Source organism: Peromyscus eremicus, chromosome 2 (genome assembly GCF_949786415.1).
Source record: "Peromyscus eremicus chromosome 2, PerEre_H2_v1, whole genome shotgun sequence".
Lineage (NCBI taxonomy): Eukaryota > Metazoa > Chordata > Mammalia > Rodentia > Cricetidae > Peromyscus > Peromyscus eremicus.
In genome coordinates this window covers 159032571-159050861 of record NC_081417.1, presented here as the reverse complement: position 1 = coordinate 159050861, position 18291 = coordinate 159032571, and the positions used below count along the sequence as shown (strand labels likewise).

The window sequence follows — 18291 nt, the reverse complement described above, 5'->3', positions numbered from 1 at the left end:
TTTTCTCACAGCAACAGATCAAGTAACACATTTTTCAGAACATCCCTTATAGGTCCAGGAGAGTAGCACAGGGTTAGTTGAAAGACAACAACCTAAAACAAAGGAGAATGGCACTGGCCTAAGCAGCCCCGCACTGAAGCCACAGCCTGCTGCTGTGCACTAGCTTCTTGCGCCACAACTGTGAGAGTGGGATACAGGAGATTTACTCCAGGGGAAACACGAACCTGAAATCCTGTATATGCACACAGGTTCAAACATGTGTTTGTGTTGAAATCAGAGACCCAAGTTGGCTGTCATTCTTCAGGAGTCAATTACCTTGGATTTTGTTTTTTGGTTGGGACAGGGGCTCTCATGGCCTGGTGCTCACCACAGGCTAGGCTGTCTGGCCAATGAACCCCAGGGGTCTGCCTGTCTCTGCTTTCTTGGGGCTGGGATATAAGTGCATGCCATCTGGTGTCTGGGCTTTTTTTGTAAACAGATTCTGGTGATCCTCCCAGGTCGTCACCCTTTGAGGAGAGACACATTACTGGCGAAGCTAAGAAAAAAACTGGGTAGAGTGGAAGGGGGATCTGGGAGAAGTTGGAGGATGGTAAAAATATATTTTAGAAACTAAACTTTGAATAGAAGTTCACAGAGATTAAAAGAAAATGAAATGGAAAAAACTTTTTAAAACTTTGGGGGAGGGGGCACCATGAATGTGTGCCACTACATGCATGCCACAGGAAATATTCTGAGGTCAGAGGGCAACTTGCTAGAGTCAGTCCTCTCCTTCCACCGTGTGGGTTGGAAATCAAACTCAGGACGTGTAGCTCAGTGTTAAGTACCTTTATCCACTGAGCTACCTTACTGGATAGAATAAACTGTAGAGAACTACAGAGAAGTGTCAAGAAGGCTTGAGCAGACAAAAGTAAACACCCAGCTGGCTGACTTGAGTTCTAACTAACCACAGAGGAACCTCCCAAGAATGGGAGTTTGTGGTGAGGTCTTGCTTCGCTACTTGGAGCTAATCTTGAACTTGTGGGCTCCAGCAATCCCCCTTGTGCCTCCTCTGCAGTTGGTAGGATTACATGAGTATATCACCACACCGGGCTTACATCCCTAATCTTAACTTTAGATTATTTTCAACATTTTCTAAATATACTGACTAGAATTCACAGTAAATAGCTAAAGATCTTCTTTGCATAAAAATGTACATCCATATAAGGCTATCACAAAACTTCAGAAAGTTCATTAAACCTTCTTAAACTCAGAGCTCAACTAATAGAATATCAGATTAAGTTACAATTTCAGGTAACTGCTTCTTAAACCATAATTTGTATGAGTCAAGTTGCTTTGGTGGGTGGGTTTGCCTTTTAAGTTTTTATCTGTGCGCACAAACTTGCCTCAAGGGGGTGGGGGGGTACTCTGTGTAACAGAGGATAACTTGCAAAGGTCGGTTCTCCCCTTCCATGATGTGGGTTCAGGAGACTGAGCTCAAGTTACCAGGTTTGTTGGCAAGCACCTTTTTACCTAGTGAACTCTCACTGGTCCAGCTAGTATTTATTTCTAGTTTGGGGGTGGGTGGGGAGGGGCACTGAAACAAAACTGCTAAAACTGCTGTTTTTGAAATACATATTATTGAATTGTTATCTATTTGTCATGTGTGTGGCCTGCACATGCCAAGGCTCGCTATGGAGACCAGAAGACAACTTGCAGGAGGAATTTGTCTTCTCTTTCCAACATGTGGGTCCCAGGGATTGAACTCAAGCTGTCAGGCTTGGTGGCAGGCAACTTTATCAAGGGCTCTTCAAACCATTATGACAGTATTGTGCTTTTGTCCTTTTTTTTTGGGGGGGGGGGGGAGTTTGAGACAGGGTTTGTCTGTGTAGCTTTGGAGCCTGTCCTGGATCTCACTCTATAGACCAGGCTGGCCTCGAACTCACAGAGATCCACCTGCCTCTGCTTCCTGAGTGCTGGGATTAAAGGGGTGCGCCACCACTGCCCGGCTTGTTTTTTCTTTTTAAGACAGTGTCTCACTATGTAGCCCTGACTGGCCTGGAACTCACAGAGATCTGCCTGCCTCTGCTGCTTCCTGACTGCTGGACTAAAATGTGTGCACCACCATGCCTGGCCCGTCTGTTGGCCACTCACAAAAGTCTCAAACACACAAAAGGACATGGCTAAAATTCTTAAGTACTAAATTATGGTGACACTCAGAGGGGCAGAGGTAGGAACACTACACAGATAAGGCAAGCCAAGGGTTACACAGCAGGGCCTTGTCTATTTTGTCTGTTTGTTTTTCATTTCTCAAGACAGGGTTTCTCTGTGTAGTCCTGAATGTCCTCGAACTCACAGAGATCTGCCTGCCTCTGCCTCCTGAGTGCTGGGATTAAAGGTGTGCGCCACCACCACCCCAGCTTTTTTTTTTTAGAGCAAATAAATAATTATTTTACAAATTAGTCCTCAACAATTAAATGTGCCAACCCAGCTTTGGTCTCCTAGCAATGAGGAGGGCAGGGGCAGCCCACATGCAACCTGGCAGAGCTCTATCTAGGACAGAAGAAACAAAGGCAGGAAAGTCCCCTAGAAAGGGCAGCACTGAAATCAGGGGGAGGAGCGACAGGAGCTGGACTGGTCTCAGCACACTTGGGAAAACCTAGGCGGCGCTCCCTTTGCTTTCTTCATCCTCCATTTCTCACTTCTCCCCACCATCACCAGTGACACAATTCTTTTGGCAAAAAAACATTCAAACCAGCAAATTCTTTCATTCTTTCCTTGTTTTGTTTTGTTGTTGTTGTTGTTTTGTTTTGTTTTATTTTTCCAAGAAAGGATTTATCTGTAGCCCTGGCTGTCCTGGAACTAACTTGCTTTCTAGACCAGGAAGGCCTTTAACTCACAGAGATCTGTCTACCTCTGCCTTCTGAGTGCTGGGATTAAAGGCGAGCTCCACCACCACCCAGCTTCAGCAGATTCTTGGTAACTAGTAAAAATTTTGTCTCTTCAGCAGAAACACTAACAAGAGCAAGTAACTTAAAAATTTATAAAATTAAATCCAATGAGTCCACATACCTGCATATGCAGAAGAAAGCTAAATTATGATGCAATGAATGTTATCCTATAAAAACTAAATAACAAAAATAGTCTATTAGCAAAGACATCTGGTGCATCATAACAAGGAACATTAATGATATTGTCTGCAACCCTGTAATCAATTTTTTTCCTCCCAGCAGCTCTCTCATTACACTGTACTAGATCTGTATGCCTGCAGAATTTATGGGCGCTCCACATGGGGGAGGGGGCTCTGCCAACAGGATCCAGCAAGAATGACTTTGGCAACACGAACCACCATTAAAGAATAGAACCACCATTAAAGAATAATCAATACAATTAGTCTTATGCAGCATCATCTGACTCAAGGAAGATTTATCATCATACTATTGACTCTTCTCCAATCTACATTGATGATGGCATCTAAGGACTCCAATAATGAATTTATTTAAATCCTCAGTGGATGCTGAAAAATAGCAATACTGATCATCACTAATGCTATTATAGAAAGTTTACTAAAAGATCAGCATAACTGGCCAAATTTAAAATCCATTCAACAAATCCTGGTTAGTAAGTACCACAGTAAATAAAAGTGTCTAAGCTAAAATCACACTGAGTAGAGGAAATCAAAAAAATATCAGCCTGCAAGATAAACCATATTTCACAGATACATAAAGGAACAATACATCTCAGACTGAAGGTCCCAAGTAGGCAGTCAAAACTCCACTGATTTTTCCCATAAGATGTCAGTCAATTCTACAGCTCTGAGGACTCTGACCCAGTACATTAGGTTCACCTTCACTGTGTGTGCTTATTATCTCAAGAAATCCAAGGCTGCCATAGAAATCCCTTTGGTGGGGTCTAGTTCTTGAGTAATTACATCAACCACATAAATGTGACACTGTTGTTCTAACAACTACTCCTGGTTTTGTTACACTTGTGAGGTGGAGATGGAGGGTGTTAAACAGGCCTCTCTCTATAACCCAAGCTGGCCTCAAACTCAAAACAATCCTGGTTTCAGCTTTCCAAGTACTGGGATTTCAGGCATGAAAAACTACACCCAGCTTGTTGTAATTATTAATAGCAATCTCTACAGGCTTGTTCTTCATTTTATATAGAGATGACAGCCTTAACCCTCCAGCTAGCATTCCCTTTTCTATACGGCATGCTGTCACCAAATGAATATTCTGAAATAATGGCTTGTAAGAGAGCTCAGTTGGATTCTTTTCTAAGCCTTCAAAAGCTCTCTACTACCTATCCCATAAACATCTTAACTAGTCTAACCTCAAGATCTTCTGAGACTCAGCCCTATTTTACATCTTCACCTCTGCCTTCAGCACCCACTTACATATGCTCTTCACAGACATCCTACGTCTTCTCACAACTCCTAGAGTAATAAGCACATTGTCTACACTGCAGAACGAATGAACACTCTGCCTGTCTACATCATATTGACATGTCAAAAACGTACAGCTTCTGGATTCTAGTCCCTTTCACAAAACCATATGCTATAACCTGCACAAAGAACTCTTAGTGCCAGGACACTAATACTGTACACTGTATCTACACAACTGATCATGTGTTGACAGTATCTGGTACTATGGATATGTGAGATGACTACCCTCTTGTATGATTTTCTACTTCAGTACAAACTTAAACCCAGTCCAATAACTCTTCTAGTTATATACAGTTTTGGGTACTCAGTACAAAACAATAAACACCTGTATTCTAGAAAATTCACCACTAAAGTCCTCCAAAAAGGAAGAGAAAGGAAGCCAAGTGAGCACACAGTCCACAAGTGGGAAGCTTTAGCACATTAAAATGTCCTCATGGAGCACTGCCACTGCATCCTGCTCCATCTCATGCATCTAATCTTCTAATCAAGTCACAGAGGGATTATCAGAGTACAGCCAGGAGAGACAGAGCCACTTCCAAATCCAGACCACTAAAGGGCTTCTTGACTATTACAGAAAAGCCTCGCTTTTTGTGAACAGCCTTCTACAAAATGTGTCCCCTGAAGAGGGCAGTGGCCAAAACAGTTCAGATTTGTGGGCCTGGAGTCCCAAATGAGCCTTGGGAAATGCACAATCCACACTTGGACTTAAACTTACCCCCTTTCCCCCATCTCAGTTGCCAACATCCATACTCGATGCTGATTGCCAGCTCCTGCTCCTTGCAGCAGCCCAGCATGCTCTCTGCTGGTGCCAAATACCCTTCCACCAAACCCCACTAACTTCTGGAACTGTCCTAGAGGGGTAAGGCAAGTCCCGTATTGTGTTTCCTCTGTGCATGTACTTATTACTCTTTTAAAAACACATATCATACAGCACATTTTTAAAGGGGCTCTGGGAAGGAAGGTAATATCCTCTTTTATACCCTATGGGATATAAAATACTGATAGCTTTTAAAAACGGGATTCTCCTTACCCCTACAGGCCCTCTCCCGGCTTCAGAAAGATGCTGTGGTGGCTGTGATGCCACCGGCAGAGAGCATGCTGGGGGGTCACACAAAGCAGGAGCTGGAGATCTGCAACAGGCCTGGGAGTTGTGGACCTAAAAGAGAAAACAGTTTTAAGTTAAGGTGCCCAACACTCCTATCCTGGTTACTAGGGGCACTCAGCACACAAGCAGGAGTCAGCAAGGATCCTTAAAGAGCAGAGAACCACTGACATCACCGAGACTTTGTTCCCCCAGTGGAGTTAACCTTCCCACATTAATCAAAGCTGCTTCTTTATTTCAGTGTCAACATCTGTACGACCCTTCTGGCTCTGCTTTCATTTTTTGCTCTTTCTTTTTTCTTTCTTTCTTCACTCCTGCTCCCCGGAGACAGGGTTTCTTTGTGTAGCCTTGGCTGTCCTGGAACTCTATGTAGACCAGGCTGGGCTTGAATTCACAGAGATTGACTGCCTCTGCCTCCTGAGTGCTGGGATTAAAGGCGTGCGCCACCACTGCCCGGCTCTGGCTCTGTATTTTAACCTAGATCTGTCTTAAGAGTATAGTGTGTGCCCCTCAAAATAACCAAATTAAGATGCAGCAGTGCCAAAGCATAGCAACAGTGGCATGCTTTGCTCATCATAAAAGCACATTCCAAGGTGTCAGATAGACAGGAAAGAACAGTGAGCAGACAGACAGACTGAGCTTTCAGAAGAGTTTCTGTGGTGAGCGGCTGGGAGCATTAAAAGTGTACACTTAGTAGGAAAACACCCAAAGGGTTAGGGTGGCCAGAGAAAGCCCTGCCACTTCATGGAAGTCCTTATCTGATTCTATAAAGCTGAAGCAAGATAAATGGACAACAGCTTAAAACAGGAAAAAAGAGTGCATTGAAGTGAGTTTTAGTTTCCCTCAAAATGTCCCCAAGTGAGAATAATTAACAAGTAAACCATATCAAGTTCAAGAAAGGCATTATTTCTTCTAGGGGCAAAAATCAGCGTAGCGTGTCCTACAAATCTTTGAAAAGGGAAACCCTGCAAACAGGTTTTCACAGCAGAGAAAGGTGAAAAGCAACTTCTGAAAGCCAGCACTGTCCCTTAAGCACAAGAAGAGACACCTCAGACAAGAGCTTCAAGCTTCTCCCTTCGAATATTTGGGAGTATATCACATATAAAAGGCGAACTACAATAATTTCATGTGATGAAAATGAACTTTAAAAAAATCCACAAAATTCAAATACTTATATTAAAAACCTGTTATTACAGTTATTCAAGAATTAAACAAGCACTCTTTAACATCGCATCATTATTACAGTGTCTTGCTGCACGTGATTCTTTGTGAGGCCATTCTTATTCCTACCAGCTCAATAGATGGCGTTAGGAACTACACCTCCATGACTCCCAGAACACAGCAAACTCCAAGAAGAAAATATAACTGTGTGCTTCAGTGTACAATGGAATCAGTATTTTTTCACAATAAACAGAAAACAAAACTGAAGAGCTAGTTAAATCTCTTCAGTCAGGGATTCAATTAACCAGAATTCAAATTTAAGTATCAAATCCTCCTCCATTCTAAATATGGGTTTCAATTTTTAAAAACCTAGCAAAGCCCTTCTCAACACTTTGGCATTAATTGTTTCAAATACACAAACAGTTCAAGCGATCATTACAACATTTTCAGCATTTAAGAAAAACCAGCCTTTCCAAGGCCAATTGTTGTTCATACAAATCAGAAAAAAACTGATCACACCTGGAGCTGCCCTAATTTTCTCAGCAGTTTTTTTCTGACACTTTTTTGAGTTGGTCATTAATACAAAGATCCATATATACAAACAAATTGTGAATTTCCAGTTATAAGCAATCAAGTTTGAACAAGACTTCAGCAATATTCTTGCATAGTAGAACTCTATAAATATCACTGTCTCAAATTTTTATAAGCTCTTTGAGGAAAAAAAAGTAGAATATGTAGTTTTCTGCATTGAAAATTTTCACATAGATAACACAATCAGTAAATTATATTTAGAGGTAAATGTTTTAAGGAAATACACATAATTAAACAAACACCAATTACTTCCTGGCAGTCTTAAAATCCAATTAAATTAAGAGAAAATGAATTATCTAACTTTACAATAATTACATACCATTAAAACTTTAGCTCCAAGTCACCTGCTCTGCCACTGTTGATAGTGAAAATAGACCTCTGAGAAATGAGGAGACAGGGCCTGAGCTCTGGATTAGTCATTCCCAAAGCCTCATTTTGATTTGTACTGAGGTAGACACTTCTCAGTCCATTTCTACATTGATGTTCACACCACACAAGAAGACTTCGGCGATTGGAAAAACAATCTCTAAGATCACTGCTCTGTAACTAAGGAGGGTGGGACCTGTCCAGCCAACAACAGCCCCACCCGACTAAGTCCATCAAAATCCAAACAAGAGAATTTCATTCCACCTCACGTCTCTTGAATGCAAACTAGTACATACTCATAAGCCCAGTACCCGAGTACATTTAAAAAAACAAACAAAACAAACAAAAACAAGTGTAGGTGGCCTTATTTTAAGCAAGAAAAAGGGTGTGACCTCTAGAAAACAGCTTGGCACCAATTCAATCAATATGCAACACTTCTTGCCTTAGAAACCAGTTTATACCATACTCTATACATATGTACAACTACCATACAGCAATTTTTTTAAACAAACAAGGAAAATAAATCACACCATAAGGAGTCCAATAATGTCACGAACACCGACATTTGAGGGGCAGGCCCTATGCTAACTATACAATTGGTATGCTTGACTCTCCATCTAACACAACCTACCTACTTGCAAGGTCCCAACTTCATGGGTTGACCTGCCTAAGATCATCAAAGACGGCAACTAATAAAACAGAGATGGGAATCAAACAACTTGAAGTCAAAATTCAAACTACTGAACTATGCAGCCTGCCAACCTTCACCTCGGCCCCAGACTAACACTTCCCAAATACTGAATTACACATGTTCAAACTATTGGAGATTCCGGTCCGATCCCAGCTCACTGAAAAGAAGGCTCTGGTGTGATAGTGATCTACAACTAAAGTGAGTAACCACTTCCCAGGTGCTCATGCACTGCATGTTCTATGCTACAATCCCAACAGCCAAACAAGAATCCAACAGCTGTGGATAGTACATATAGCTATTAATTCACTGATATGCAGAATCTCAGCTGAAGATCATTTCTCTATAGCCCTCTTCTGCTGTACTGTCAGAGGATGCAGGAATAAAAAACAATGAAGAGTAACAAGGTTTTGGAGTGGGTTCTGGGTATAAACTAGAGCTCAAAGAGACAGTTCACACACACACACACACACACACACACACACACACACACACGTTGCTCACACATAACAATGAACTATACAGAGGGGTGTAAAATGATCTAAGGACACCAGTGGCTCTGATTCCATGGTTATTCCACACGAACAAACAGATGAGAATGGCTGCTGTCTGGTATATAAAGAATGCAACAGCACACACCTCCATCCACAGTTCAATTCACTCAACAGGCCATTGGAAACCCTTTAATATTGTTAATGATGTTAAGGCATATTTAGACAAGGTTTAATCTGAAGGATGAGTTTTCCAGTTTTAGTACAATGAACCAATGGTATTTACCTAAAGTACTATTTGTAATAATTACATATCTTTCCTGGAAACTCATTTGGTATAAATAAACCTACAATTACCCAATCGTAAGAAATCCAAACCATATTTCCTTCTAAAGTACAGATGATGGCAATCAAGAATACACAGCATTCCCATCCGAATCCCAACACTGACAGAGCAGCTCTGAGTATAATGCTAGGAATAAACAGACATCTGGTGGCCAGTACAAGGAACTCTTTGGTATTGCACAATGAATCAAACTAATTTCAATAACATACTTTGGGTTAACTTTCTCAAAATCCATGATTACTTCTAGGTAGAAAATTATTTCATTTATGCTTAAGACTTGAGATTATGGAATGTTGATATTTTTAGTAAAAACAAGAGTTTCTTTCAGAATAACAACAACAAAAATAATTAAATCTTCCTCCCTATCTAGTGGATATTCAGTCCTATCCAGTGTTCTCTAAAAATGACTGATGTCTAATAACACCACAAATTCTCCAATCAGAATTTAAGGTTGCCAAGGGAAGATAACAAACAGTATTTTGTACTTCTTCAGTGACCTCTGTTGGGCTCAACAAAGAATACAGAACAGATTTGTAACAAATGCCTGTGGGAGGACTGATTGTCAACACTCCTAACTGCATTCTGGGATAAAATACACCTTGATGATCAAAAACAAAAAACCATCAAAGCAAACTAGATCACACAAAGTAACCCAAAATCCTCTGGAAGGGCAACAGGAGAAAAAGAGTTAATGTTATCCCTGGTTCTTTTGGTCCACTCAATCTAACCCAAATGGACCAATCATCTCCAGAAAAGCAGAATGCTCTAAGAATCTAGTGGAAAGGGGCAGGTCTCGGGAGGTCAGGGAGGAAGCAGCTCCACCAGCATCCTTTGGTGCTCTTCTGCTTTCTCATCTGCTGAAGCAGGCCGGTTTGCCCATGATACGATGGCTCTAATGTTACTATCATAAATGCAATTCCTGAATCATCTTTCAGCTCTACCTCCCTATAGACTGCCACAGTGCCTCAGTTTTCCACAAATCCAAATTTTTTACAAAGAAATTAATCTTTTCAAGTCAGGTCAACAAAGATCACAGACTGCCAAACCACTACTGTTACCATTACCACTACTCCAAAAACTAACTTTATTATTTGAGACTGGTTCTGAAAACTACAGTGCATCTTGATTTAGTCATTCACCTTTCTTCCTGCCTCTAAGCACATGCTGTCCACTTCACCTCCTTTTGCTGGAGCACCCCCACCACGCTTTTGTCTATTTCTTCCATGAATAACTCTAATCAATATATTTAAACAAGTTTTCTTGGATTGGAAATAAGTTAATTGTATTAATATAACCCAAAAGAATCAATGTTTCCCAACAGAACACATAACTTAACTTCCCTTAAAAATGCTACCTTTGGCCAGGCAGTGGTAAAGCACGCCTTTCATCCCAGCACTCAGGAGGCAGAGGCAAGCAGATCTCTGGGCATTCAAGGCCAGCCTGGTCTACAGAATGAGTTTCAGGACAGCCAGGGCTAAACAGAGAAACCTTGCCTCCCACCCCCAAAATCTATCTTTAGAGTGTTCCTCTGTTGGAGCCCCTCCCATTCTCCACTCTCGAGAGTTTTCACTTTTTAAATAAACCTATGTTTGTTCTCAAACCAAACAAAACAGAGAGAGGTGGAAGAGGGATAAAGGCCCCTAACCTTCAAAAAACCTGGCTCAGTTAAGAACTTACTACTCTGCACTAGCATGGCTTCCATCTAGCCCTGTACAAGTGTAGGCTATAATTTACCCAGCAGTGTGGGATGGTAGCAGCCTTACGTGTTCTGATGATTTAACACTTGATAAAGCAGAAGCCGTGGAGTTCATCCCCGTGGACAAAATGGCCACAAAAGTTATCCAAATTTGGACATTTCTGACAATGAAATGAGAGGCATGCACTATAGACTCCAAAGGAATCCTGAACCAAGCCTTAAAAAACAACCCAGGTCTCCATACAAAGTCAAAACACTCTTCCTTTCACACACTGACCTCGTAAAACACCACCCAGGGATTTGGGAGTTCAATACACCAGTACTACCCTGGTGTCAGTGACTAGTAGATGGCTCCCCAACCCCATGTCTCAATTCATTGGCTTTTACTGTCTTTAGCAGCTTTACCTTAAGAGCATCATACAGCACTCCTTCAATCCCAGCACACATCTTATTTATACTCCAAACCCTACCACAGAACAAGGATTGTTACTGTTGATGTAAACAAGACAGCACATCTCTTAGCATAATCTCAAACCAAAAGCTAAAACACCCCATCATGCAATACCTCAAAACTAATACTTTATTTTTTTTAAGCCATTTTTCATTGTTCTGTTTTGCCATGTTATTTGCTAGGCAAAATCAACTCTAATCTCTTCTTTTAAAAATCTTTCTATGAAGTCAGGCGGTGGGGGGGTACACGCCTTTAATCCCAGCACTTGGGAGGCAGAGGCAGGAGAATCTCTGTGAGTTTGAGGCCAGCCTGGTCTACAGAGAGCTAGGACAGGCACCAAAACTATCCAGAGAAAACCTGTCTCAAAAAACAAAAAGAAAAAAAAAAAACTTTCTATGAAACAAAGCATATTTCCTCTCTAGCCTGGGTAAACCAGAGCAATTAGTCTTGATTATTCTCATCTGTCTGTCTCTCTCTAAGAAGTACACAGAACTGAGGAAAGAAGAAAATGGGGGAAACTATATTCCTCTCAGGAGCAAATAGTTCAGTATCTCTAATATTGTCATATGACAACTACAAGTGTGTGCTCAATACACAATCTCAGAGACACTATGTGGTTTGAAAAAATACCTGTAGGTAGCACACTATATCTCACTTGTTCTTGCAGATAGCTTTAATGTTTTAATACAACAGAACCTTCAGCTTCTATTGCTGTTAATACCCTAAGCAATTACGGTACCTCAGCAGGAACCTCTGCCCAGAACAGCAACTACCACACTGTAATCAGCATTTCCTAAGAGACGCTGTTCAAACATGATGGCACCTGCTAACACACACACACACACACACACGCACACACAGTACAAAGGGGCTCAGAATTTGATGGGAATCTAAAAGAAAAGTCTTCATAATTTTGTTTTTCAGCTATGTATTATTCATGGAGCTCTAGCTCTTGGTTTAGCAGAATCCCATACACAGAACACACACAGAAAGGGCAGTAGTTGCAGCCACTACCAAAATAAAACTCTTCTGGAAACAAGGCCACCTCCCAAAGTTTCAGGTATCAGGCAGTATCTGTAAAAAAAGAATCTTTGTAAAGAAAGATAAAAAACAAACATCTCCAAAAAATGTTAAGAATCATATTGGCAAGAAAACTAAATAAAAAGCACATGATTTACAAGATAAAGTTGCAAGGCCACTTTGCAAAATAGTCACGGAGCTTAGAAGCAGCCTAATAAGAGTAAATATATCTTACAAGTAAATGTACAATTGACTTGTTTTACTGCATTAATTCTTTAAACGGAAATATCACATACATTTTACGTAAGAACAAACACTCAAGTAATGAAGGATTTGGGGAGGGAGGGCATCAACAGATACAAATGCAATTCATTCTCTAGAAAGTTACAGAATTAGGATTGCTCTGCACTTAAAACCAGAGGCTGTGGTTCAGTCTTCAAGTACAAGAACCCCATTCTAAGGGCAGAACCTTTCAGACGGTTCACAATGATACTACTTCAATGGTATTTCACACATCAGTTGCGTGAGGAAAAGACATTAAAAATAGATCCCTTTAATTGTGTTGCTCTTAAATAAGGGAAATCTCTGAAAAATCAAATGGACTATTAATGCTTGGAAAAAATAGGTCCACATGTGGGTGTGAGGTACACATGTGTACACAATACTGAGCCGGGGGAAGGGGAAGGGAGGACGACAGAGCTCTCTGTGTAACCCTGGCTGTCCTGGAACTCCAAGAGATCCACCTGCCTCTGCCTCTTAGCACTGGAATTCAAAGTGTGTCACCACACCTGGCCTGAGTGTGCTTGTTTTACAAATACCCAGGTATCTATCCTGAGTCCAAAGTGTGGGAACCACTGCCTAAAACCAAAGATTTTGTCAGGAGCACTATCCAGACAGCCTTACTCCCAGGCCAAATTCCCCTCTCCCAACTTCTGCTCCTGGGACACCCTTAAAACTGGCTAGGATATAGTCCATACCTACCATCATAGCAAAATTATAGTTCTCCCAAGAAAGTGGTCTTTGGTTTACACTTCCTACTCATTCATCACTAAACTTACTTCAGGCTCTTAAGAATGGCTGAGAGCAAAGAAACCACTTCAGAAACTAGAGAGGATCTGAGACTGTCCAAACAGCTCCTAAAGGGGTAAACACTTGGAAACACTGTTTACAACAGAAAAGCATTACCACAATGACCAACCCAAGCTGATGAAACCGTCAACGGCTGTATTTCAGGCACAGCCTGAAGGCAGGTAGCACTGACCCACACTGGTTATCACACCAGGAGTGCTGGAGCTGAAGAGAGAGAGCACACACAGCAGAGGCAGAACATGGGAAATGCTTACCAGTTTGAAGTCTTGGATGCTGCAGATGAAATACGGTGTGTTTGGTCGCCGACTCTCAATATACACACAGTCTTTAAAAGAAAAAGAAAAAATTTTTTGAAAAAAAAAAAAGGCATTTACCTTTTAAGAACCAAACACAAGGGCCATAGACCTGTGTATAAATAAATAGCTAGGTAAATGAATATATAAACGCATCAGTAACAAAGCAAATACCTTTTAATAGTGAAAACAAAACCTTCCTATGAGTGATATTAAACTGTAGGTAGCATTAAAGTGATGGTTCTTTCTGAACATGCTTCTGATAATTGAAAGAACCTAATGAAGTCTGAATAATTCTGTTCAGGGAAACAAAGCTCTATAAAACTATCCATATCCACATGGAGAAATTTAGATAAAGTAATTAGTAAAGATTATACATCAAGACAGGCATGGTGGCACTTGCCTGTACCCCAGCCCTGGGGAGGGGAAGAAAAGGAATACATATACTTTAAGGCAAATCAAAAATCTTTTATGCAGAATTGTAAAAAAAATCTTTTTGCTGTATGCTACTTCATTTTCAACAAATGTTTTGTGAGGAAACAGATATCTGAAGAGACTAGCTTGAACATGCTACTACAATAACCTTTTCACCTATACCATAAAAAAGAATGAGAACTAATCTAATCACCTCTGGGTAATTTACTGTTCAATATTTTTTGACTGCAATAAAAACCAAGGCAGTCAATCAAAGGTAGAATGAAGTAAACCAAGTTAGATGAGATATATATATCTTTATCTTTCAGAAAGAACAGAATACTTTCCTAAATTACATTTGATACGGCAGCGGTTGGGCAACTATTTTTGAGGATCACGGCTGAAGTGTAAAAGGCTGCTTTTTAAAATTGCCTGTAAGACACAGTTCTTAGAAGAAGCAATGAGTTTTTAGGAAAACAATGTCCACAGAAGAGGACTGGAAGTCTAGGTATTACCCACCAAGAAGTAAAGTTTCACAGCTATCAACCCTGGGGAGTAGGAGAACAATGTCCACAGTGCAAATGCCATTCATCATATCCTTTCCCCTGCCCTTCAAAACGTGCGTATGTAAGAACAACTAGTTTTTGACAACTCAAAGAAAGCCTCGATTTTATTTCCATATACATTAAAAGCCAAGATAGAAAAAGGAGCCACAACTTGGAGTCATTCCACCGGTGGACAGTCAAGTCCCACTCTAAAAATAGTAAACACACTCAGGGTTGGATCATGAAGACAGCCTCTCTAATAGACATAACCTTCCGGAAAACATCCTGTACAACATTAGGGTCACTGCATCCAAAAGCCATTTCAGAAAAAGAAGATTCCCCTGACTTCTCAGATGCAGACAATGAGTCCATGAAGCCACACACCTAAGTGGATTAGGGATGAGTTAGCCCTGAGCTTTGAATCTTGTTCCAAGGTCCCATATGACAACTGACTCTGCTTCTATATTTAGGCATTAGCCATCTAACACATTAATCATCTCAAATGACAAGCTAGAGAACCTCTTCCCACCATGGCTAATATTTCTCTTCATAACCCTTGTTTGTTATTAAAGTAAAAAATATAAGAAACATAACTCTACACAAAATCTGGAGCGCTAGCCAGGCACAGTAGTGTGACTCACAGCACCATGACCCTAGCACTCAGCAAGGGAAACTAACAAGATGGGAGCCAGCCTGGACTATAAGACCTGTCTCAAAAATTAAAATTAAGAAAAAAGTTTAAAAGTAGTCTCAATTTTGGGAATGGTCCCAAAATTCTTAATTTCCATAGTGTGACCCTGTTGTATGCAGCTCCAATAGTTCAAATCTCCAGGTAGCAATTGCACACTCACTCACCTGGGCACAGGGCACAGTCCATGTGCTTTCTTCTTCCTGCTTCCCTTTCCACAAAAAGAACCCATCCTTTACATTAAGCTACTTGTTCACTGCCTTAAAAACAGACATGTGACCTCGTAAGTGGTGGAGTTCAATATTCTGTTCCCCAAATCCCACATCCTACCCTAGGCTACATCCTCCAAAAGAAATACCAATTCCTCTGTCCGGTCTGTGCCAGCCATATCCTTTGTTTATTCTATCAGTTCTGACCATACATAGCTTTCAACTAATTACAGGATAGTAGCAGAAGGAATACATTCCTATGGCTCCTCTGCAAAGAAGGAACCGTATGTTCCATTATTTGACAGTCGGACTGTCTGCACTGTCGTCGTCGTCATCATCATCATCATCATCATCTCCAAAGCTCTCAAAATAGTACAACAGCAATCCCTGTGTCCACCAAGGACTAATGTCTGCCACTGGTGTCCTCACAACCAGACAAACCTGAATTAAGTAACGGATGTGGGACAATGACACCATGTTACAAGTCTGATGGTTTTAACAGAGAAAGGCTTTATATATCTTTTCATAATTAACAGAATCATTTTTACCACAAACTCTCTTACTCTGAAATATAAAGCACTATTAACTTGTACACTAACAAATTTCCATTGTCGGGTGTGGTGCACTCGCTCACACCTAATGCTAGCACTTGAGAGATGGAGGCAGGGGGATCAGGAATTCAAGGCCAGCCTTGGAACACACAGTGAGTCCAAGACTAGTCAGAACTACATGAAATCCTGTTTCAATAACTATCTCCCATAGCCCCCCAAAAATGCTTTCTAGAGAAAGGAGAGAAAAATCTATGTTCTGCTACAAGTGGACTCAGGAAAATGTTCATGTATAAACACACCAAGATGTGAGTGCTAAGAGAAAAGAGGCACTGGAGGTGAAGGGCAGCTGCCTACATGTGTTTCTTATCAGATTGGACCTGACTGACACACAGGCTAAAGAAGGCTGCCTGAGGAAAAGGCTCTCACTTGAGGGAAGAACCTGAAACCTGACCTGTGGAATTACCACAATTACTTATTAATGCCTTTTTGCTATATACAAGCTATCTTTTTTTATTTAAACAATTACCATGGCAACCCAAACTAATTCAAAGCTGTGAATTTACATAATAATTTCAATATACAAGGCTAGTATCTGTAGAACCTATGACTGTGTCAAAAATCTCAGTATTTTGAAACATGTGTGAAAGGGCAGATTAGCTCACTGCGAAAGTAGGTGACAAAACAGTTTCCTTTGAAATGAAGAATAATAGATCATGGATAAGATCATAAGTCTTACGAGCTATTTTTTTTTTTTCAAGATGTGAATTTATCATCCAGGCAGGGAAAATACTGCCTTGACCAGTTTTGACTAATGCATGTTTTAAAATAAAGTATGAAACATTACCGCAGTTAACTTTTTCTTCCTACAAAACAGGACAATCCAATTTAAGAAAATGTACTCTAGGAAATAATTTGCAATTCAAGTGTTACAGGAAATACTTTTTCTTTTATTGCCCTTATGGTTATCTCACCCTGCCCCACCCCAAAAAAAGGTTAAGCTGAGGCCATTAGAAGTATTTTCTCTCTGGTCTCATTAATCAAGCAGCTTACTTAATAAAGCGGTTTATATAAATGTTTATAGCTAGCATAAAATCATTTATTTTGTTTTTATTTGTAGATCTGTCTCTGTTTTTGCAGTACTGGGGGTCTAACTTAGGGCCTTGTACGTGCTAGACATTGCCAGCTCCAAAGCAGTTCATTTGAAAAGGCAAAGTCAAGAACAATGTCAAGGCACAGTTGGAATATGTGCCCAGTGATCTTCTAAAGCCAGACTGATTTGGCAAGATTGGCATGCAACTTACAACTGCAGGGCTTATTGGAAAGCTGCTTATAAGGCTCCTTTAGTCAGCTGAGTTGATGATCCTCCAAGTGACAATACAATGCTCAGAGTCAACCCAAACACTGCAGACACCTTTTGTTTTTAAATGTTAAAGCCTTTCTTCTTTAGAAGCAGCCGTTCTAAAGGGCGGAGCAGACAATGTGGTTCATTAAATGCACAATGCACATTTTCAAAATCACCCACAGGAAAGCAAGTGTTCACCAGATTGAGCCAACAGTTGCTGTGGGAGCAAATATGCATTGTTTTAATCTTAAAATCAGCATGCCTGAAATGGGCGGGGTGGGGAGGAGTGGGGGGGGGGGGGGAATGAATGAGGCTCTTTCCATCACTATCAATTATTCCGAACAATACATGGTAACTAATGTTTTCTTTAGCAGGGATGTCTGAAAATGAGATCAGCGTGTGTACTGAGTCTTATGCTCTAACACCGAGCCTCTGCACACAGTGTCACTTTCAAATGCTTGTGAACAGGAGCACGGGAACCCCTGACTTGGGAGATGATACTCAACAGGGATATTTCTGGCTGTTTCTCATAACCTCGACATAGCTTTGTGTCCAAGAATCACTGCTGCCATCTGCGAACAGAGCCCTTGCTGAGCTGAGAGAGGAAGCCAGCCAAACGTGAAGGCAAATTCTCAAAGCAAAGCAAAGCCTCTGCCTTTTCAACCCTCAGCAAACCAGCAGGTTTATGTAAATAGAGCAGTGAAGCAAGTTCCTCAAGGGTAAAAATCATAGCCTGCCACATCAGGCAGCCTGTCATCGGGAAACACAAAGCACCTATCAGTGTTTTTCCTGACAGTCTCCTCACTAAGCAGAGTGGACACTTAC

At 40.9% G+C, this 18291-nt stretch overlaps 1 protein-coding gene across 5 annotated transcripts in view; it reads right to left on the bottom strand.

Moving 5' to 3' along the window:
* Positions 1-18291, bottom strand: part of Rere (arginine-glutamic acid dipeptide repeats) — a 359917-nt gene that overhangs the window by 190911 nt on the left and 150715 nt on the right. For 4 of the 5 annotated variants that reach the window (XM_059255429.1, XM_059255430.1, XM_059255431.1 and 1 more), the window contains exons 3-4: positions 13679-13749; positions 5454-5579 (exon numbers count right to left, since the gene is read on the bottom strand). In XM_059255429.1, coding sequence (XP_059111412.1) covers positions 5454-5579; positions 13679-13749 — 197 coding nt within the window. The remainder of the gene's footprint in view (positions 1-5453; positions 5580-13678; positions 13750-18291) is intronic. The other variant, XM_059255433.1, reaches the window with a different exon arrangement.